This window comes from Sus scrofa, chromosome 12 (assembly GCF_054392235.1).
Source record: "Sus scrofa isolate SSC_HxYL_T2T_F1_AM1 chromosome 12, Sscrofa_HxYL_maternal_Yorkshire_Landrace_v2.0, whole genome shotgun sequence".
In the NCBI taxonomy this organism is placed as follows: domain Eukaryota; kingdom Metazoa; phylum Chordata; class Mammalia; order Artiodactyla; family Suidae; genus Sus; species Sus scrofa.
The window spans coordinates 64,748,151-64,769,035 of record NC_139394.1 but is presented as its reverse complement, the minus strand read 5'-3'; the positions used below and the strand labels follow the sequence as shown (position 1 = coordinate 64,769,035).

Here is a 20,885-nt window from a genome sequence, read left to right as displayed (position 1 = left end):
TGGACGCTGCAGGCTGGACCCTGGTGGGCACTGCCAACAGCGGGCGAGGTGCCAAGGGCAGAGTGCCTACCAGCCGGCCTCAAGCCTCAGTTTCCCTGCCACTGAGGGACAGCTAACCGCGACATGGCCGTGTGGGCCTTAGGATGCTGCCTGGGGCACAGGTAGAGCTGCAGAGCTGCAGCGGCTGCACATGCAGGGAGGGCAGGAAGGGCGCCTCGGCTGTGCGGGGTGAGTCAGGAGGCACGGTCAGTGCGGGGACGTGGTGTCCGCGTTGACACTCAGTGCACCCGGCCTCGGAGCACACAGGCCCCCGGCGAGATGCAGCTGGGACGGGCCCTGCCACGCTGCTTGGAACTACGGGAAAGGCTAAGCCAGCGAGGGACACACATGGATGGTGGAGACACCAGGCCTCGGAGAGACTGAGGGACCTGGGGACATCTGCAGAGGCCTCCAGACAGCTGAGAGCCCACGTGGTGACGCAAGGCCAGCGGATCAAACCAGGGAGGGCTACGCCCGACCCCAGAGGAAGCAAGTCTGGGAACACAGACAGCTTCGCACAGGAGCGCGTGCTGGCTCCGAGCCGGAAATCCCGGGCTGAGAAGGGTCACGTGAGCCTGGACGGGGCCTAGAGGAGCCTTCAAACGCAAGGGCTCCACACGAGGCCACCCTGGAGACACCTCTACTAACGCCGGTTTTATTGGGGGTTCACGAAAGAAATCCCACTTACCCATATCAGAGTCACCTCCACCAGAGGAGTTCAACTTACGAAAAATCTCCTGCTTCTTTGATTTAACCATGGGGGACGTGTTTTCCAGCTTGGTGAAGAACGAAGGCAAGTAGCTTATGCTCCCTGGCGAGCGGGAGTCGCTCCTGTTGGGAACAGCTCTGGGTCACTGTCACGCGGGACTGCCCCGCCCCGCCCCGCCCACCTCTGCTAACAGCCCCTGGAGCAGCGAGGGACCACAGCCCATCTGGGCCCACGGGAACTGCAGCGCCAGAGGTGGCACCAAAGGAGGAGGCCTGGGATGGAAGTCACCCAGAACCGGGGTTCGGGACAGGGCCGGAGGAGCAGCGGCTCCCGGTGGGGCTCAACGGTACCGAACCCGACGAGTATCTATGGGGCCTTGGGTTCCAACCCTGGCCTCACTCAGGGGGTTAAGGATCTGGCGTTGCTGCGAGCTGTGGTGGAGGTCACAGATACAGCTCGGATCCCAAGTTGCTGTGGCTGCAGTGTAGACGGGCTGCAGTGTAGACGGGCAGCTAGCTCCAATTGGACCCCCAACCTGGGAACCTCCATATGCCGTGGGTATGGCCCTGAACAAAGAAAGAAACAAAAGAATGAAAACAAATGGGAGTCGCCAGGCAGCACTTATCCTGACACTGTCTGCACAGCACACACGGAGCGACGTGTGGTTGCTGTAGAAACCGGGAACCCATGTGCGAGCAGAACTTCTCTCAAGTACAGGAAGACGGGAGCTCAGCACACTTGCCCGTAAAGAGCAGGCCGGCACACCGAAGCCGTCCACAGTCCGACCGGAACAGAACGGCTGCCGTGGAGAAATAAAACTGCCTTCTCCTTGGAATCTTTTCGAGCCTGTGACCAGATGAACCCAGGTTCATGGGAAGGGTGTCCGACTTCACTGTCAGCTCCTTGTACTAACACACCAAGGAACACAAGGTTCCCCCGACAGCTCGAGGCCACCCCGCCTCCGCCCAGAGCTGGAGACAGCCACAGAGGACAGGCGGGAAGGGGCTGCCACCCTAGACGGGCCCATCACCCCCACGGGAGGACACCCACCGTGTCCAAGTCAGAGAGAAGGTGACAGAAAAGCGCCTAAGACGGGGTGGTCCCTGACCCCCAAAACTGTAAGCTTAGGGGGAACATGCAAACGCATGACGGAATGTAACGCTGCTCCCTTTCCAAACCCGGCGTTCTTCCCACTTCTCTGAAAGGCACCACCGTCCATTTGGTTGCCTGTGAGTCACACACACAGTGAGTAGTGACTTCCACCGCCCTGTAAACACGCACGAACCCCCTGGCTGAGACCCTGGTCTAACGCGGGACTCCCCCTGCCTGCATCGGATCACCAGCAAACCCCGGACGCCCCCCCAGAGCATCGGGGCGGGTGCTGCACAGCGAGAGAACTGCACGGGGACAGACAGCGCGTCTGGCGCAGAGGGCGAAGCGGGGTGGGGGTGGGGGGGGTGGCAGGAGGCAGGGGGGACGGGGGCCTGGTCGCAGAGGCGCTCACTGCCACGCTCACAACCAAGGTCCCCACTCGACCAGGCGTCTCAGACGCATCCCTGGTGTGGACCGGACGGGGGCTACATCAAGGCGTCTAAACCCGATGGGAATAAAAACCGAGTAATTCACAGGGCTGGGCCAGGGTTAGACATGGCTGAGGCGGCCCAGCCCGAGTGCCCACCGTACCCACCCATCCCAGGGTGCGGGCAGCACTCAGACGGGGGTTCCAGGACCACCCAGACAGAAGGAGCGAGAAGGACCTCACTTCGAGAAAAGCAAGGACCGATTCTGTTCCGTACCCTATTGAAAGCGTGCACTGGGAAAACAGACGCGACATCCTCCTGCCACGGGGACCCAAGCGAGGACAAGGCCAAGCCCTCGCGCCCGCGGCTCACCCACCTCTGCTCCGGGGGCTCGGGGCCTCGCGGGGCCAGCAGCAGCACGCCGTCCTGCTTCTCGTGCGCCGCCGGCACCTGTGGCGGGGACACGGGCTCGTAGGGCTCCGAAGAGATGTGGCTCCTCTCTGGGGACTTCCCAGGCCTGAGGCTGGAAGGTGAAACACGAGACGTTTCTCGGGGCTCACCCGCAGCTCTCCCTGAGCCCAGGCTGCTGCACCTGGTGCCTCATCCATGCTGGGGAACCCAAGTCCAAAGCACACAGCAAAAGCAGCCTCGGGTGCCCACCAGGTGCCTGGTCATCTCCAAGTCTGTCCCCGCTGCTTCACACCGAGGCTGCCAAGGGGAGGCACGGTGCAGACGGTGTGGGGCCAGGCGGCGCCCAGAACCCTCAGCCCTGGGCTCCCTGCCCCCAGCTGGCACCCAGGTGAGCCAGGACCTACTAGCTGTTGCCATTTGGTTCAAAGGTAAAGGCCCTGACAGCAAACGGAAACCCGAGGAGGGTGACGGGCGAGTGCGGAGCCCTCAGGGCTGGGCAGCTGCTGCACCTGGATGCTCCCCCGCCACGGCGCCAGGGCGGACGTGCGAACACACTGGGCCGGCCCTCGGCAGTTTCCGGCTTGGTGGTTAGACCCTTAGTTAAAGCCACCCGTGACCTCGAACGTCTGCCTTTACGGCGATCACGGGTAACGACGCGTGTTCGGTTCCCTTCCACGGAAGCTGCTTTTAACCTTGAACTCTGCGTAGCCCACGTGGCTGTTTCTGCAGGATTTACAAGTACGTTCTGTTCTAGAACTCTACAACAGTTCCTGTGTTTTACTCACAAACAAACATCTCTTTGGCTCAAGGATTCAAAACGGTGTTACTAACACTATGGATTGATTGTGACCCTTTTAAACGATACGACAAGGTCATCTGATGAAAACCAGTGAATCATTCGGCTGGACGGGGAGTGGAGGTGGCGGGCACAGACGCCCAAGGGGTTCTTCTCGGGAGCGGCCTCGGCTGGTCGGAGTCCTCCTCGCAGCGTTTTGTAGCAAGTGGGCCCCGAACGACGCTGCCCCACAGCTTTCTGCTCTTTGGTCACTGAAGTTCTTTTGGTTTTGTTTTTTGTTGAAAGAGAGTTTGTTTTCATCTTATCCTTAAGCCCATCCCACCTCTGGACACAGTTAGGGCGTCTGAGACGTGCTTCGCAGCAGCAGAGCCTGATGCGAGCAGGTGGAAAGAGAGGGAGCCGAGAGGCCGGGCCGGGGCCCCCGAGCAGGGCGGTGGGCGCACAGAGGCGCCTCGGCTGTTGCCTCAGCGCTCCTGCCTTCAGAGGCCCACAGTAAAGGTGCTCTTTGCCCCGAATGGCCCCTGTCCGCCTCTAAATTCGCGACTCTTACGCCTTTATGTTGCGAACTGGGGGGGACAGGCCCGAGAACTGCCTCTGCTGCTAACGGCCCTCTTGCTGCCAGAGCTGTGGCCCCGCTGCTCTGGCTCGCCCACCCGGACACCTGCAGAACCTCTGGCCTGCTGACCCCCAGCCTCGTCCTTGGAGGAACTTCACGGCTGACCGCGCCGTGCCGCATCCGTTACCAGGTGCCCTGGCCGAAGAGCCCCGAACCCATTTGGTTAAGTTCTGAGTGCAGGGCCCTGGGTGAGAAGACACGCGCTTCTCTTTGCAGAAATGAGCTGCTTCTTGGGGGGCCTCTCTCGGGCTCACTTTCACTATGTCACGTCCGTCTCCCAAACATCTGAACATTCTTACGGTTCTTAAGAATCCCACTCAGTGTCCCTGTGTTACCCCCAAAGCACACGTCCTTCTGCAAACCCACCAGCAGCCGGAGTGGTCACCTTGCGGCCTCGTATCAAAGACAGACTACTGACTGCCCAGATGGGCCTTCCGAGAAAAAGAGACAGGAAAACCCTCGCACACGTTCCAGGGGATGAAGGCAAAGACACTTCAGGTGTAAGAAACGGATCCCCTGCCTTGTAGACATATTCAAATTGTTTCACTGTTGGAAAATCTGAACATGGCTCGAAACAAGGACCATACCTTCCCCTGGGTTTGTCCACAAGGTTTTCCGGAGAGACCCTTGAACCTGGTCTCTGATGGTGGACAGACGGAGGCTGGGACTCTGGGCTGTAACGGTTGGACGTCTTAGGCCTCACAGGTGTGGACACCAAAGCAGAGGGAGAGTTCTGGAATGTAGAAGTGGGGGGCTGCTGGGGGGGCTGCGCGGAAACTTGATTTCTAGCAAAATCTTGAGTGATAATTTGCTGTGAATGAGAAAAGAAGGAATTGGTTAAATCCACGGAGTACTTCCCAAAAAATGTCACATAAAAAAATCTACGCATCTTTCTTGGGATTCTGCATGCAAGGCACCTTCTGCCTGATCCAAACGGAAAACCAGGGAGACCAGGGGACGCTTACACAGATGTGATCGGCGAGCGTGATGAGCCGGTGGGTCCTGGGCACCTGCCCCGCCCCCTCGGCCTGCGGGGCCGCGGGCGGCGGCGACTCCTGCTGGGGCCGGTAGTGGTGCAGCGGTCCCTCATACTGGCGGGTGGCTTCGTCTAGCAGGGGACAGACAGACGGCTTACTCCGGGGAGCCGCCTCGCTCATCAGCAAAGAGTAAGCACGAGGCAGAGAGGTACACGGGAGGGAATGCCTATCTGATTTCTGCAGAAACTACTGTTTGCTCACTGACAGAAATCACAAGACTAGCAGAGAATAAGACGGAAGGCATGAGTGGGCAAACGGAGTCGCTCTCAGCTATTTTCTGCATCATTACAACACAAACAAAAACCTCATCGATAACGGCTTAAAGACAGGTTGCCCTCAGTGCGCTTTTGCGCTTCTGGACTCACACGAGATCACTCTAAAGAAAACTAACAAGCCATTTCCTCAGTGCCCTGGACAGAGCGTGGGAAGCAGGTGGAAAACGCGGGAGGCCTACTTTCTGCCGGGCTCGCCTTGACGACCTCGGGCTGGTAGGCCTGCAGTCTCTCCGGGGGCGGCGCGGGGGAACTGGCAGGGCTTATCACCTCAATGGCATCACTCGGTGCTTCATACCGGTGAGAAGATACTTAAAAAAAAGAGAAGAAGCTCATTTTAAAACTAATCCTATGAAGTCTTAGAAGTCCAAGCTCTTCAGACCTGCTTTCATATTTTCGTTTTTTTTCTCAGAAACGCTCAACGGCACCTAAGGTTAAGGATTAAGACAAAACGCAAGAGCTCCACGGATGGTGTCAAAGGTCAGGAAGTGCTTCCCGGGGCTCCTGCTCTTGGGAGGTCTGGGGTTTCCCGAGATTCTGGGGGCTCTAAGACCTCTGGGTGAGGCAGAACACAAGCAGACGGGTGCCCTCCTCCTGGGAGCTGGAGGGACGGTCACCAGGAAACGCATCAAAAGAGATCAAACAAGCGAGCGTGGATCGCAGCGGTCCGCTGTCTGCAGGAACTTCCGCTCTTCTTTACCATGACGGTTTTAAAGCCGCAAAGTAACATCGCGTGATTTTCTCAAATCACTGAGTGCTGCTGATAAAAATACCTCCAGGTTTTTAGCACCAGGGCACACGGTGGCGTTAAAGGGAAACGGCAGGGAGTGTCCGAAGGGAGCAAGTTCCGTCAGAGCTCCTCTAAGATGCGGCCCAAGGACACTGAAGGTCTAGGCAGCAGGGTCCAGGCAGATGTGAGCGCCCGCTCAGGGACCTGACTTGAGAGTGCTGCCTGCATCTTCACTGCCCTGCAGAGTCAGGAAACCGTCAGCCCACAGTGTGTCTGACCCGGGCCGGGTCAGCAAGTGCGACCGGTCGAGGCATCCTGGACACAGGGCAGAAGGCGCGCTGAGCTCTGCTGCCCGACCACCACCTGGGCCTCCAGCCCCTTCCTCCTGCCCGTCCAGGCCACAGAAGCGCCCTGACCTGGGGCCCAGAACACAGAGACCGCAAACCTGGGAAGTGGGCTGGGAACTAAAAGAAAGCTCTACACGCAAAGGACTTTATCCCAGTCCGTGAGTGGCGCTCATCACTGTGAAAGTACCAACGCCCTAACTCTGCCCCACGCCCAACACCCAGTCAGCGCAGGGTCTGGTGCCCAACTGAGAGCAAAGCCTGAGGAGGGAAGTGGAAGCCAAACCGGGCAAGTGGGAAGAGCCTGGGCCTCGCGCAAGGCAGCAGGGATAAGAGAGAACCCGCACATGGGCGCACCAACGCCCAGGACGAAGCCAGAATCTCTGCTCTCCGGCTTCTGCGGTGCAAACTGAAGGGACGTGTTGTTGGGGACTGGGGGGCAGGGGGTAAGCCCCAGGCTGGGTCACCACAGTGTGCTGTACGGGTGACATCTCTCCCAAAGGCCCATCCACGGAACTGCAGGCCCTGCTCTGCCGCCAAGTGTCTGTGTGTCTAACGCCTAGTCCAGTTTTCATACCCCCGGGCTAAGGCATGTCTTCCACCTGCACAACAGGCTACCAAGCTGCCCCCTTCTCTCCAGAACCTCAGCGATGAGGCGTTTACCCAACCAAGTTCCCATCAGGCACGAAGCACACAGAACCGCTCCCTCCCACCGGCTCTATCCCGCTCAGCCTCGCAGAAGCGCGAGGTCACCACCTAGGTCACGACGTCAAAACATCGACGGACTTCTGCGTAAACACCTGCCTGGTCCTTCAGGAGTTTGGGCTACACTTAAGATTAAAATTGAAGCAACTCTGTCTTTTCTGTCTTCCTTTCTTTTCTTTTTTACAAGTGGCTGCACCTGCCGCCTGTGGAAGTTCCCAAGCCAGGGGTCGAGCCACAGCCACTGCTGAGGCAACGCCGAGCACTTATGCTGCGAGCCACACGGGACGTCCTAAAGTGGCTTCTGGGCATTTCACTGTAACCTGTGGACACTTCCACTTACAGGGAGATGGCAGCGTGGCTGGATCGAAGGCCGACTTGCAAAAGGGGCCAATGTAAATACCCGTGGCCACCGAGGTGGTCTCACGTCTCAAAATCTGTATCTTAGAGAAAGGACAGAGGCGGCTTTGGGCTATCGGCCTGAACACTAAGCCACGTCCCAGGAAACGTCTCTTGAGAAACGAAGCCTCAGTAGCCCAGAGCTTGAGGACACATCCGTCACCTTCCAGGTGCCTGAGAGTGGCTCGTGAGCTCTGCCTCTGTGTACGTGGCAGCCTGAGCTCTGTAAGGCACGTGGTTTTCTCGCGGAAAACACCTGGACAGGCACACGCAGAAACCTGACACTTAAAGAGTCCCAAGAGCAGGAAGCGTGGATGCCCCCTGCGCCCCGGGGCCTTCCTTCGCCGCCTCGCCCCCCGCGCGGTCCTGCTGCCCCTCAGAGCCAGGCCACTCCGTACTCGGAACCGAGGGTCGGGTGATACATACAGCTACCGGAAGAGTCTGAGCTCTGGGAGCCTCGTTCCCTTCCGTCCTTGTCGGAGGCAATCTGCCGGGTGATGATCACGTCTATGAAGTTAGCTGCCGTTATGGTGGTCTTCCCTCGGGTCCTTAGCTCTTCCTCATATCTGGATTTTGGAGGAGGCCCTTTCTCTCTCCCAGCCTCAGAGTAAACTACCGCAGGATGAGGCTGGGGCTTGCCACTCGGAAGGGCTGAAGACGTGTACAGACCCTGCCCGGGTCGCTTCTCCGCCTCCAGGCTTTTCTGCTCTAGCTGCTGCTGCTCACTAACTGCTGCTGACCTGCTCCTCAAATTTTCTTCTAACCTGGCAGCTTCATGCTTACTCTCTTTCGTTTTGGACACGTCCATCTGGGGAGCAGAAGCTGCGGCGTCCACAAGAGCAGCCAGGGCGTCTGCAGCAGTGTTGTAGCGGGAGGCTGGCAGGCCCTGGCTGATGGAGGGGCCCCCGGCAGGCAGCGGCCTGGAAATGAGACCAAAGCAGAGTCTGTGAAGGGGAGCCTCCTGGCGGCGATGGAGAGACGGACGAGAGCGGGGCGCGAGACCACGCGGCTGCCCGTCAGCCCCCGCCCTCGCCCAGCGCGCGCGAGACGGGACTCGGGGTCCCGGCGAACGCAGAGACTCACATGATCCGAAGCTGAGCGCTGGGGTCCAAAGGGGTGATCACGCTGGTTCCGTTGGTTCCCTGGAAAACGCTGGGCCTCTGCTGCAGCACAGTCTCCTGGGCTCGCACGGAGGGGGATGGGGAGCGGACGTAGCCGTGACTGCTGGGCCGGCTGGGCTGCTCGGAGCCTGTGGGGCAGAGGGATGCAGAGACCAGGGCCGTGAGGAGGCGGCCAGGGAAGTGGCGTCCAGGCACCGCTAACTTCCTGATCCTCAGCAGCAAACTGGAAGACGGGAGGAACGCGACACCCCGCTCTCCGGCCTTTCTAGAGACACCCTCTGGGAGTTTTTCAATAAAGATGCCATAAAACCACACGAGTAACGTGACCCCAAGTCCCCAGCTATCTTTCCCTGTCGTTGCCACCTCTGGCAAGTTTCCACCTTGACTCCAAAGGGGCGTGAGGACAACACGAGCCACGAAGCACCGACACACACCGGCTCCGCTCACCTCGCAGACCTTTCCCCGCACTCTGCGCGTCTGCCACTTTCAAAACAAGCATCGTAGTGACACTCACGCATGGGAGCTGCCCAGGGCCTGCTGCCGCTCCCTTGCCCACAGCCTTGGCCTTGGCCCCGGCTCCTCAGCCCCCCAGCGCCCCTGCCCCTCAGCTGAGCCCCGCTTGACAGCAGCTTTTCCATGGGAAGCCAGGATCAGAACCCGTCAAACGCCTCCACGCAAGGCCTCAGGCTCCCGGGGTCCTGCTGCCTCCTCTCGCCCCCACTCTGATGTTCTGAGCGGACGGACGGGCCCGGTGTTCTGAGCAGGTGGCGCCCAGCACAGCCGCTTCGGCGGTGCCCTCCTCTCTGACCGTGTGGTCGCCTGAGTGTTTCTACAGCGTGTGTTCCTGGAAGTGGACTCACTACTCGAATGTTCATGTCTCCTACACAAGTAACCCCCTGCACGGCCAGGGACAACGTGGCAGAGTCAGCGCTGCTTCAGACACCTCGGAACAGAACAATCATCAACATTTTAAGTGTCTGATAGAGAAAAATGTCATTTTACGGAATTAAATCTGCACGTTATTCATTAGCAGGATCACAAGCGTTTTTAAGATACGGCTCCTACAAAAATTATGTATGATTTGTACTTGGCTTTCTTTAATTAAACCCACTTGGGCGGTTTTTATAGAATCAACATATAATCACATTGTGTCACCCCGTGAATCACTAAAGCACTTCTACGGTCGGAACCGTGCTAGGCTTTCAGCGACAGACCGACAACAGGTCTCAGCAACCTGGCCTTGGACCCTTGCAGCTGAGTCCCCGGGAGAGGCGATGACGGCTCTGAGCTGCGTCTCCACCCCCACCCCCCCCCCAAGTCCAGCGCCCGCCTGCTGACACCACAGGAACGTGAGTCTCCAGCGGGGCTCTGGTCCCCTCCGCCTCCCCCTCGGGCAGCACCCCCAGAAACACCTCAGGATGGCCCTGCCTCTCCCCACGTGCCCCACCAACGGCGTTTGAGCCGGAGTCCCCGCTCTCGCACGCGTTCCTCTTAAGTGCCTGACCTGTGTGTCTGGCCACATGGACACAGCCAGCGCTCTGGTCTCACAGACTGAACAGCCAGCACGCGTACAACAAATGTTCGGAAGGCGGTCCCTGAGCCAGAGATGACTGTCTCCCGCCTCCACCAAGCCTGTTGCCTTAAGTGGGCACGCGCTCCGCACACCCAGTTGCTGTCGAGTCCTCCAGAAATGGCGCAACAATGTCCGTCCAGGCTGCGCCCCCCTGGCCATTCCCAGAGTTAGCCTATCTTGGGCCACCGGCTTCCTGTCCTCCAGCATCTCCCCGAAAGCCACACGCACGTCACACAGCCTTGTGCCCATGCTCTGTGCCCGCCCTTTAGGCCCCGGCTCCGCCACACGCTTGTGCGCAGGTCTGGGTGAGCTCTGCGCGTGGCACCTTCAGGCCAAGCCTCAGCCAACGGCCAGGGCCACCTCCAAACGATGCCATCGCCATCGTGGCGGCAGCTCCGGCTCTCACGGCGCCACCTCGGCGCTTAACCACCTGTCTGGGAACCCTCCTGGGGGAGACCGCCTGGCACCCACCTGGCCGCAGGTAGAGGTCCGAGGAGGCGGCGGCGGCGGCGGCGAGGCGCTCCCGCTCCTTCTCCCGCTCCCGCTCGGCGCTGGCCGCCACGGCAAGGTGGGTCGAGTGGCCTGTAAAACACGCAAGCCTGCAACTTGAGGACAGAACTTTGTCGGCCTGGCAGGTACATCACGTAAGTGACCAAAAACCTTCCAGAGGGCTCCAAATGCGAGACGTGGGAAACGGGGAGGAGTCTCGGGAGACTGGCTCCTGGCACGAGCTCCCAGAGCCCCCCGGAGTAGCCAGGGGACAGCGCGTGGGGACGACCACCCAACACCAAAGGAAGACAGCTGGCTGTCGGCGGGGAGCGCCCCACCCACGGGGGCTGGCAGCGGGTCCCCGGGGCGCAGGCTGTGCACAGCAAAAAGGTCTGAGCCACGGACCTGGTGACATGGAGGCGGAGTTGTAGGGCCTGGGCGGGAAGCTGATCTGAGTGCCAGGGATGTACGTGATTCTGTCCATGGGGGGCGTGCTCGTCCCCCCCGGATGGGGCACCAAAATCGCGGGAGGCATGTTGGTCAGGTCGATGATGCCTGTTGAAGAGAAACGCGAAACGGCCTTTCCCTTAAGTGTCATGCTAGGGGCAGAGTGCCACACGTGGGTGTTTCACTGTGTTCGTCTCTATAAGCCGAAGATGACGTGGCAGGAATACAGACACAACTAAGAGCATCCCTTCTGTGTAAGGCCTTCTTGTCCAGAGAGAGACCCGAGGGGATCGGCCCCCTCCCAGCAACCGGAACGCGTGGACAGTGAGTGGAGGCAGCTGGTCAGACCACAGCTGGGAAGCCCGTCTCTGACACCAAGCACCCCCTCCCCCATGTCCGCTGCCCGCCCTCCGGGGCCCAGGAGGGGCTCCCCCGCTCCCGCCCCCCCCAACCGCTGGGAGAGAAGCGGGGAGCCCCGGCGCCCATCCGTCCGCAGAGACACACACCCCTGGTTGCCGGGTACGGGAGGCCCAGCTGCTGCTCCCGCGGGGACAGCCCTCGGGCCACGTCCGGGCGCAGGCTCACTTGCATCTGCTGCGAGGTGATGTAGTCATTCAGGATCGTCTGCCTGGTGTTCTCCATGGCGTAGAGCTGGTACTGGCTCGGGTAGCCGGGGGTCGGTGACAGCTGCCTCTGGAACAGGTAAGCGGCAGCTGCTGGTGGAGAGAAGGGAGACAGGTGTCTGTGGTCAGTCTGTGTAGAATCCACCCACACAGAAGGAGCAGGAAAACCAGCTGGTGAGCTAATGGGCCCAGCAAGCTTCTGCGGGGGGCGGGGGGGCAGCACTAAGGGGGCCTTCCTGGGCCTGGACAGGCCGGCAACACGAAGACGCCCTTCTCGTGTCAGCACTAAAGGAAACCGGGAGGGCAGAGGGACCGGACGGGGCGGTCGCCCTCGTGGCCACGAGAGCAGTAGCTGACAACAGTCCCCACTGCTGGGCTTTGCCAAGAAACTGTTCCACTTCACCTGGTCTCCAAGAGCTGGGTTTGAAAATGAACCTACTGTTCGTTGGACTGGTCATCTAAGACAACTACATGGAAATGCACGGGAGAACACTTGGCAGCAAACAGTGACTTGACTTTCCTGGGGTGAAAATGATTAGCCTACAAGCATGTGCTGAGTGTGTCCGAGCAGAGACCAGCCTGCAGAGGCCCGAGGGTCCGTATCTGGGGCTCTCCCGGTCTCCCTCCCTCGTGACGCAGCTCTGCTGCTGCCACTGAGAGCAGCCACAGACAGAACAGAAACAAATGGGTGGGGCTGCGCCGTAACAAAACCGGATGTGCACAAACAGGCAGCAGCAGGATCTGGCCCCCAGGCTGCCGTCTGGGAAGCCTGGTTTAGAGCAGGACACGGAAGCTGGGACTGGGCGGTGCGGGGACGAGCAGAACGTAAAACACACAGAGAACTTCACCAGCGCCGAATGTCAGTTACACCTCAATAAAACTGGAAGGAAAACAAAGTAGGAGATGATGCCTCTAAGCCTCCAAGCGTTTATGATCCAGTTCAAGCTCAAAGATGCTCAGCAGGGAAAGCGCTATGCAAGAAAGGACTACGAGACACACTAAATCCAAGACACATGCACTTTGGTCTGGGAACTCGCGAGAACTGCTTTACATATAAATGTTCTGCCTAGAAAAGCCGCTCTCTGAGCTCCCTCCATCCAGACCACCAGCCGGCCGCCTCTGAGACTCCGTGTTCTCATGCGGCAGACAGCATGACAGGCTGACATCACAACAGCCCGGCAGAGACTCTCGTCCCTGCAGGCAGGGCCCACGGCCTGGTGCCTGGCGGGCAGCATCACAGAGCCCCGTGCAAGCCACTCGCTCCTATGCCTGCCAGAATCACGTTCCCTCCCAGCCAGGGGTGCCTGTTCCAAGGCTCCTTCCCACTGCACTTGCTACTGTGATTATGTCACTGAGGTCGGAACAGTCTGTCAATCTCTGACAGAGGAGTGAAGGGTGGTGTCTCCAGGAACCGGGGGACTGCTTTGGAAAGACGCGATACAGACGCCGAGGGAGGGAGGGACCAGACAGTTTCAGAAGACTAGGGGAAAAGTCTAGAAAGATTCTGTAGTTAGACTGCTTTGAAGTCTCTTGAAATTCTAGCTTCATTTAAAAAACCAAACCTGGAGACGTAACATTTACACCAGACAGACAGTGGCGAGGTTCACTCAGAGCCCGAGCGAGTGCACGCCAGTGACTGTAACTGAAAATGCATAATGCACGCCTGCGTCATTTAAGAAGGGTTCTTTACGAAGCGCCCTGTGGCGCAGCAGGCTAAGGATGCCGTGCTGTCACTGCAGCAGCTGGGCTGCTGCCGTGGCGCAGGTTCAGTCCCCGGCCCAGGAACTTCCACGTGCTGCAGGCACGGTCAGAAAGTAGCAGTTCTTCAGATCAACTCACTCTTCCAATCACTGAGCCAGTTGTCATCCGGTAAGAAGCCTTTCCATACACCTAGTACTTTCAGTTCTTTAAGGGGTGCCGGTAGCATTTTGTCTCTTGATGTGGGAGCGGATTATATGTGAACAGTTGATGAAAATCCACTGAAGTGTACACTAGTAAGTTTAAAACGTCACACAGGCATATTCCCTCTTGGCCTGAACGTGCTGCTAGACATATGCTTACCAGGATCCAGAGCCCGGTGAAACGGCATGGCTGGGTCCAAGTGCGTGGGCAGGTGGCCCCGATAGGCCTCCCCCGGGGCCCCGGCCCTGTGGTGCGGCTCGAAGGGGCTGTGGCTCACGGCAGGGTCCACCCCAGGCACTGGGGACTTGGCCACAATGCTCTCCCTCTGGGTGGGGGTCAGCGTCGATTTTCTCTCATGATTGGTCGACTTGCCAGAAGCAATCGTAACTGGAAGAAAAAGGGCCGACACCGCAAATTCTTACGCAGACTTGAGGAGGGTGCCGCTCGTCTGCTCCTTGCCCGTCCAGCACAGACCGCGAGCATCTATTCGGAAGTCTCTCTCCACCAAACGTTAACGTCTAACCCTGCAGCGCTGGCTGATGTGAGGCACGGGCAGACACTTCTGGAATCTGGAGACTGGGCCCTGTCGGCTCACAGCCCCAGCCTCACTACCTCCTGTTAAGACCGAAAATGACCTTCAACGCTCTTTCAACCCCATTACACACGACCTTTTCTCCGCGTGACTTAATAGTCTCCGTTCCCCCAGGGCCGCACGTGCGCTCTGCTCTGCCTGCCTCGCCCCCGGGCTGCGCCGTGCTTCCCGGCCCTGTCCTCTCGCCAGACCTTCCCGCCAGCAGGCGGCCTCCCAGCTCTTCGTCCCTGATGCTGCTGTTCAGAGGCTGGAGGCTGGGTGACTCCATCAGTGCTCTGCCATGCCAACACTGTCAGCCGCCACCATTTCAGGAATTACGATAAAGCACACGGAACGCAACTATTTTAGCCACTTCAAAAGGCACACGTGGAGACATGAACACACACCCAGTGCTGTGCTAACACCAGCACCGTCTAAGCACTAATATTTTGGTCATTTCAACTCTGCCACGATCAGACGAGCCTGCCTGCCGAAACCAAGGCATCACGACGGCTATTACACCTCTTCACGCCCCAGCGTGCCTTTCCCCCTGCAGGCGATGCTCCTTCCAAACCAGGGCCACAGGGCCTGGCTTCCCGACTGGCCCCTCCCTCCGCCCACCGGCTCTCCACTCTGGGCTCCGGCCCGGTCCAGCCCAAGCCCCTACACATAAGCCCTCAATAAATGAGTATTGCCATTTTATTTTATTATTATTTTTTTGTCTTTCTTTCCCCCCCTTTTCTAGGGCTGCTCCTGCGGCACACGGAGGTTCCCAGGCTAGGGGTCCAACCAGAACTGCAGCCACTGGCCTACACCACAGCCACAGCCACGCGGGATCTGAGCTGCGTCTGCGACCTACACCACAGCTCACAGCAACGCCGGATCCTTAACCCACAGAGCGAGGCCAGGGATCGAACCCGCAACCTCATGGTTCCTAGGCAGATTCGTTAACCACGGCACCACGACAGGAACTCCGAGTACTACAACTTTAAATGACAAGTGGAACCATTTTCGAGAGCCTCAGATTCCTTGAGGGACCACCAGGTAAGAATCCATGCCTCTCCCCCTACTGATGTACCTGCGGCAGCGGAAACCCCAAGGAGGTGTGGCTTTGCAGCGGTATCGACAGTAACAACAACGGCTCGCACGTTTACTCAGTCCTGCCGGCAGACTAGGCACCCTTCCTTTCAAGTCCTTTAAACCCACTACCTTATTGTACCCTCACGACCACCCGGTGAGGTAAGCGAGCCTCCGCACTGCCGACCACTTCATGGAGGAGGAAACGGAGGCAGGAAACGCCAAGGCACTGTGCAAGGCAGCCCAACAAGAGAGACCCTGGATCCAGCTGCAGCAGCCTTGCTCCACGGGCGAACGTTCGGCCCCCTCAGCAGGCCTCGCTGAGGAGGCCGTGGTCCAGCCCGGCCGCCAGCAAACCTCCCGGAGTGGCTGACAGTCCATGCCCAGCACGACTCATCCGCGAGCCCTTCTGGACCAACTGAAACGTGAGGCATTTCACCTACCGTCACGCCTCCTTTTCATCTGGGGCCAGCCTGCCACAGCCCTGGCATCAAGCACAACCTACAGGGCACGTGCCCCTGGATGGGCACGCGGGGACCTGCCCGCGTGCGGGGTGCACAAGCGCAGTGAAAGCCTCAGCCCAGGACACACGCGGCACACACCGTCGGGCGCCCGGCCCAGCATGGGCGAGCCTCTGGACGCGGGGCTGGCGTAGCTCCCCGGAGTCCGCCGGGCGCTGGCCTCGTCGTAGATCCCGGGGCTCAGCTGGGCCTTGGGAGCTTCGTGAAGCGTTGACCTGAGAACCGAGGGGCCCGAGCTGACCACTGACGTGTGCCGGGAACGCACCGGCTCGCCCGCCTTCACATCCTCGTACTTGCCCCGCTCCACCGCCTTCGCGCCCTCGGGCACCACTTCCAGCGGCGGCAGCCCGCGGGGCAGCTTGCTGGGGCCCGTGATCAAGGACTTGACGTTGTGTTTGATGGCAGACTGGCCTGAGCTGCTGTCAAACTTGATGGGTGTGCCCTGCGGGGAGAGAGCACCTCGGGCGTCCGTGCCAGGCCCACCGCTGCCCCCGGCCACCCCCTTCCCACCCCTGAAACACCAGGGACAAGACACACACAGCCGCCACGCTTACTGCCCAGAGACCTGTGTCTCGACAAGGACCGGGAGCCCCCGCGGGGGCGGCTACCTGGGAGATGGAGCCCTCGACCAGGGGCCTCGCGCCCGGCACCACCTCGGGCGTCTTCCGGCTCTCCTGGGTCAGGGCGTCCTGCCGGGGGATCTCGTGCACGGAGCGCCCCATCTCTTTGATGGTGGTGATGCCGTCGTAGGGCTTCCCTTTGGAAATGGCGCCTTCAAAGGCTCTGATGGGCGGACTCTCCCTCTTAATCTGTTTGGGGTACTTGAGGCCGTCTTCGAAGCTGTCCGCTGTCGCCCTTGGCGTGCCTTCGGAAAACACTCGTGTTAAAACAGTGCCACGGAGCCATACACTTAAGAAACCAGCAAAATGGGAAATTCTGTTGCATGTAACTGACCACAAGGTAAACAGATTCATGCCTTTTGCCATCTTGCATTTTCTAATCCATTTTCTGTTCACAACAGATTCTTAAATAAACATTCACTGGTCTTTATTTTTCTTTCGGACTGTTCAAGATCTGATCCATCACTCATCCCAATCACGGAGCACTTCGGACATAATGAAGTGGCCTCTACATTCAAAGATCAGGCAGCTCTCGTCCCCAACTAAATGACACAGCTCGGAGAGCTATGATCAGGACTTAAACACCTGATATTTCCAAAGGGAACATGTCCTGAGCAAAGGTTTCACGCCCCGTAAACCAATGCCAAGGACTCCGCCGGTGCGGCAGCCGTGAGCAAGAGCGAGCGAGCAGACGGTTTACCCTGCATTATGGAGCCGGACGGCACGGTCCTTTCTTTGAGGTCAGGGTGAGGGCTCCCCCTGGGCAACGCCCGACATATCAGCCCTGTGGGAAAAGAAAGCAATTCAGGCGTCAGAGCAGGACATCAGGATGGTCCCGGAGCAGGCGCTGTGGATACGAGCTCCCTGGGGAACCAGGAGTCGTTTTAAATTTGGGGACCATTTAGGAGAACAGCATGGAAAACACAAAAGCTGAAAGGACCCCACGTGACAGCGCCCATTTCTTTCTAAACATTTTCCCGAACAGAAAATGGCCACAGAAGACACCTACGACGGGTCAAAAAGCAAAGGACGTTTTCAAAGTTAAACCTAGATTCCCAGCGCTTTTTCATTAAGGTGAGAGAACACAGAGGAATGAGAAATCACTGCTCAGCTCTGAAGTTCATCTGGGAGAAAGGGAAACCGTGATAAATGGACACCTCAAAAAAAGGCGAAACACATGCAACGAAACATGCACGTCAAAATGGAAGAGGTCTAGCAACCTCCTGAGAAGTTTCGTGTGATGCTGCCAACAATCTGAATCCGGAAAATAAGGAAAAGGGAGACTGGGACATTTTAACTACAGAGAAAACCCAGCTCTTCGATAACTTCATAGGCTTTCCAAGACTGAGGAGTCTCTATTTTGTCTGCATTATTTCATCTAGATTGAAATTAAACAGTTGAGGCAGGTTAAAATTTAAGAAGAGTGAGCTGTTATCAAAATGAAGCCATAGCTACTATCATTTAATAAACACACACGGCATGATCAGCATGAGGCTGGAGACCAGACTCCAACCTCACACAACGGCAGGTACGACCCCTTAATTCAATAAAGAGCGAGAAAGCAGCCAAGAGTGAACCTGGAATTCAAATACATGTCTCTGTCCATTACACCACTCCATCGGCCTCACAATAAACCCACTTAAAGAGGAATCTGCAAACTCGAGGAACCGTCTAACTGCTACCTATGCTATGACCGGTTACGCTGAATTGTTACCTCTCTCCACTCACATACCACTTGATTTACATGTAGAGATGAACCTAATTTAAATGCTGGTTAACATGTACATGTCATATCAATACACGAACGTGTATTGATACGACATGCGTTAATAACACACTGCTATGTTCATGCGTCGTTCACATACGGATACAAAACCTCAGGCAGGAAGGAGAGACGGCACACGGCCTCGCCCACGGGGAGCCCGTGGTACAGAAGCCGGCGTCGCCAACAGGGCTGTGCACGCGTTTTACCCTCGAGCGGTGTGGACCCAGGAGACTCCCTCACGGGCAGGCCCTGCTTTAGAGCTCCTTCCACGGACTCGTAGCTTCTTTTCAGACTGATTTCGTGAGCCGTTCTCGGACTCCTCGTCCCTTCCCGGGCATTCTTAATATCTGCAGGACAGACACGAGAACTGCTTGACGGAGCCCAGGGTCCACAGGACAGTCTACGGTGTCTTCATTTCAGAATCTTACAAAACTAATGGTAAAAACTGCTCTTAACCTACCACATACCCCCACGCAGACGGCATGTTTAATGAGACATGTACTGAGCGTCAGGCATAAACGAGGCTTGCAGACGAGGCTAACAAACTAGGTCCCTTCCCTTGGAACGTACGTCCTACAGAGGAGGGAGCACTGCGGACAAGGGGCGGCGGGAACGCTGGCGGGGAGTCCTGACCGCCCGCGGATACCTGAGGCGCGTGGGCCTCCGACAAGGGAGAGCCGCGTGCTGGGGGGACAGCTCCCCATCTACCGCTCAGGACGACGTCTAAGTGTTCAGCTCCATCGAGCCGTCAAAGACTTAGACCCGAGGAGAATTCAAAGGCAGTACTCCCTCCAGGATTAGCCAACTGTTACCTACCCCCCAATTCTTAACACGCTACAGCGGTATCCCTTTAAAATACAGGGACTCTACTAAAGACTGTTTTCCTAAGCTGAATCAGCTGGCCACAGGCGACACCTGAACAGCATGCTTTGCACTGTCCGTCACCTTTCACGACTGTCTTGGTTAACTTTCCACAGAAGCTTCATGAAACGTCCTAACATTAACCTTTTTTTATTTTTTTTGTTTTTGGGGCCATAGGTGCAGCCTATGGAGGTTCCCAGGCTAAGGGTCGAGCTGGAGCCGCAGCCGCCAGCCTACACCACAGCCAGAGCCCTGCCAGATCCGAGCCGCATCTGCGACCTACACCACAGCTCACGGCAAGGCCAGATCCCTGACCCACTGAGCAAGGCCAGGGATTGAACCCGCATCCTCAGGGATACGAGTGGGTCGGATTCGTTTCTGATGCGCGCCCCAACGGGAACTCCTACCCTTTCTTACATCACAGTGAGGAAACCTGGGCTCAGGGAAGGAAAAGGAACTTTCCCAAAGCAGGCCCGTGGGGAAGCAGGTCCTGGGCACCCGTGCCGGTGCCAGCTTCCAGACAGAGGTGCGGTACTTACTGTCGTAGGATAAGATGTGTCCGCTTTTGCCCTCGTAAATGACATGGCCTTTGGATGCAGCCTCCTCTCGGCCCTTCTCAGGACTGCTCTCTTCAACAGACAGTCTGGAAATGGATCCCTTTACCAACGCCTCCGCTGGAATGCCAGCTTGGGACAGAGCTGGGGTGCCCTGTCATCAAATCAAACACAGCCACCACAAGGGCCACTGGAGTTTACAGGGAACACAAGACCCTGAGAAAAGGTAAAACCCGCCTCACCAAGAGTCACAGCAAGCCATGACCTCAATGAGAAAGGCCAGCACACGCCTCACAAACACAAAGAAATGCTGCACCTCCATCCCTGAACCCGCCATAAAAAGTGAGTTGAATCAGTTTTCTTCCCCCACCTGGAAGTCAGACCTCCATGAGGACACTTAACTCTGCGAAGCAGAATTTGTCTTAAGGCCTAAGATCATGCAAATGTGCAAAAATGTTCTCAAAGTTTCTAAGAAAAATGAGATGACAGCACAGGATCCCGGGCGTTCCTGCTGTGGCGCAGCGGTTAACGAACCCGGCTGGTACGGGCAAAGCGCTGCAATGGGCAAAGCGGGGAGGCTTTTCTTGTGGTTTTCTCAAAAGCTGCTTACCGCTCAGGGTCCCAGACAGGAGCACGACTAACCTGGGTGATGGAGCCCCGCAGAGAAGGGACGCTCTCCACAGGGAGTTTGCCGGACGGCGTTCCCCGGGTTATGCTGCCCTCCGCAATGGCACCTGTGGAACCTGGATAAAAGCAAAACCATGAGCAAATCACAGCCCTACACCTGCAAAGGGCCAAGCAAAAAGCAACGGCCCTGCTCGAGCACGAAGAGAAGCAAACGGCAGCACAAAAAGAGGAGTTTTACTGGCTCGAAATGTACTTCTAACGTAATTGTGCAATTATTAGGAAGGACTACAGAAATGGGAAACCTCCACGTTTTTAAATCATTTTACACAGAAAGCAAGCTTAAATTTGGAACTCAAAAGCCCATCGTTAAAACATACTAATGACTCCCTTTAATGAATTTAGTGGGGACCGACGCTCGCTATTTCTGCCGAAGGGCAGGCACGTTTACCTCTGACCACTCCTTCGTGCTGGGCTCTGACCAGTAAACCCTCAGGCTGTGAGTTCTGGCTTCGGGGAGAAAACTCCTCCTGCTTGATGTAGGGCACAGCAGCTGCGGAGC

General features: G+C 57.8%; 1 protein-coding gene across 45 annotated transcripts in view; it reads right to left on the bottom strand.

Moving 5' to 3' along the window:
• Nucleotides 1-20,885, bottom strand: part of NCOR1 (nuclear receptor corepressor 1) — a 135,720-nt gene that overhangs the window by 6,865 nt on the left and 107,970 nt on the right. For 24 of the 45 annotated variants that reach the window (XM_084986273.1, XM_084986286.1, XM_084986290.1 and 21 more), the window contains 18 exons: nucleotides 20,775-20,876; nucleotides 20,342-20,442; nucleotides 19,685-19,853; nucleotides 18,491-18,631; nucleotides 17,220-17,303; nucleotides 16,508-16,764; nucleotides 15,981-16,341; nucleotides 13,890-14,117; nucleotides 11,712-11,921; nucleotides 11,164-11,313; nucleotides 10,741-10,851; nucleotides 8,659-8,824; nucleotides 8,002-8,495; nucleotides 5,583-5,711; nucleotides 5,057-5,199; nucleotides 4,679-4,902; nucleotides 2,645-2,791; nucleotides 728-870 (listed from right to left, as the gene is read on the bottom strand). In XM_084986273.1, the coding sequence (XP_084842399.1) occupies nucleotides 728-870; nucleotides 2,645-2,791; nucleotides 4,679-4,902; nucleotides 5,057-5,199; nucleotides 5,583-5,711; nucleotides 8,002-8,495; nucleotides 8,659-8,824; nucleotides 10,741-10,851; nucleotides 11,164-11,313; nucleotides 11,712-11,921; nucleotides 13,890-14,117; nucleotides 15,981-16,341; nucleotides 16,508-16,764; nucleotides 17,220-17,303; nucleotides 18,491-18,631; nucleotides 19,685-19,853; nucleotides 20,342-20,442; nucleotides 20,775-20,876 (3,360 nt within the window). The remainder of the gene's footprint in view (nucleotides 1-727; nucleotides 871-2,644; nucleotides 2,792-4,678; nucleotides 4,903-5,056; nucleotides 5,200-5,582; nucleotides 5,712-8,001; nucleotides 8,496-8,658; nucleotides 8,825-10,740; nucleotides 10,852-11,163; nucleotides 11,314-11,711; nucleotides 11,922-13,889; nucleotides 14,118-15,980; nucleotides 16,342-16,507; nucleotides 16,765-17,219; nucleotides 17,304-18,490; nucleotides 18,632-19,684; nucleotides 19,854-20,341; nucleotides 20,443-20,774; nucleotides 20,877-20,885) is intronic. The other 21 variants (XM_084986279.1, XM_084986280.1, XM_084986297.1 and 18 more) reach the window with 7 other exon arrangements.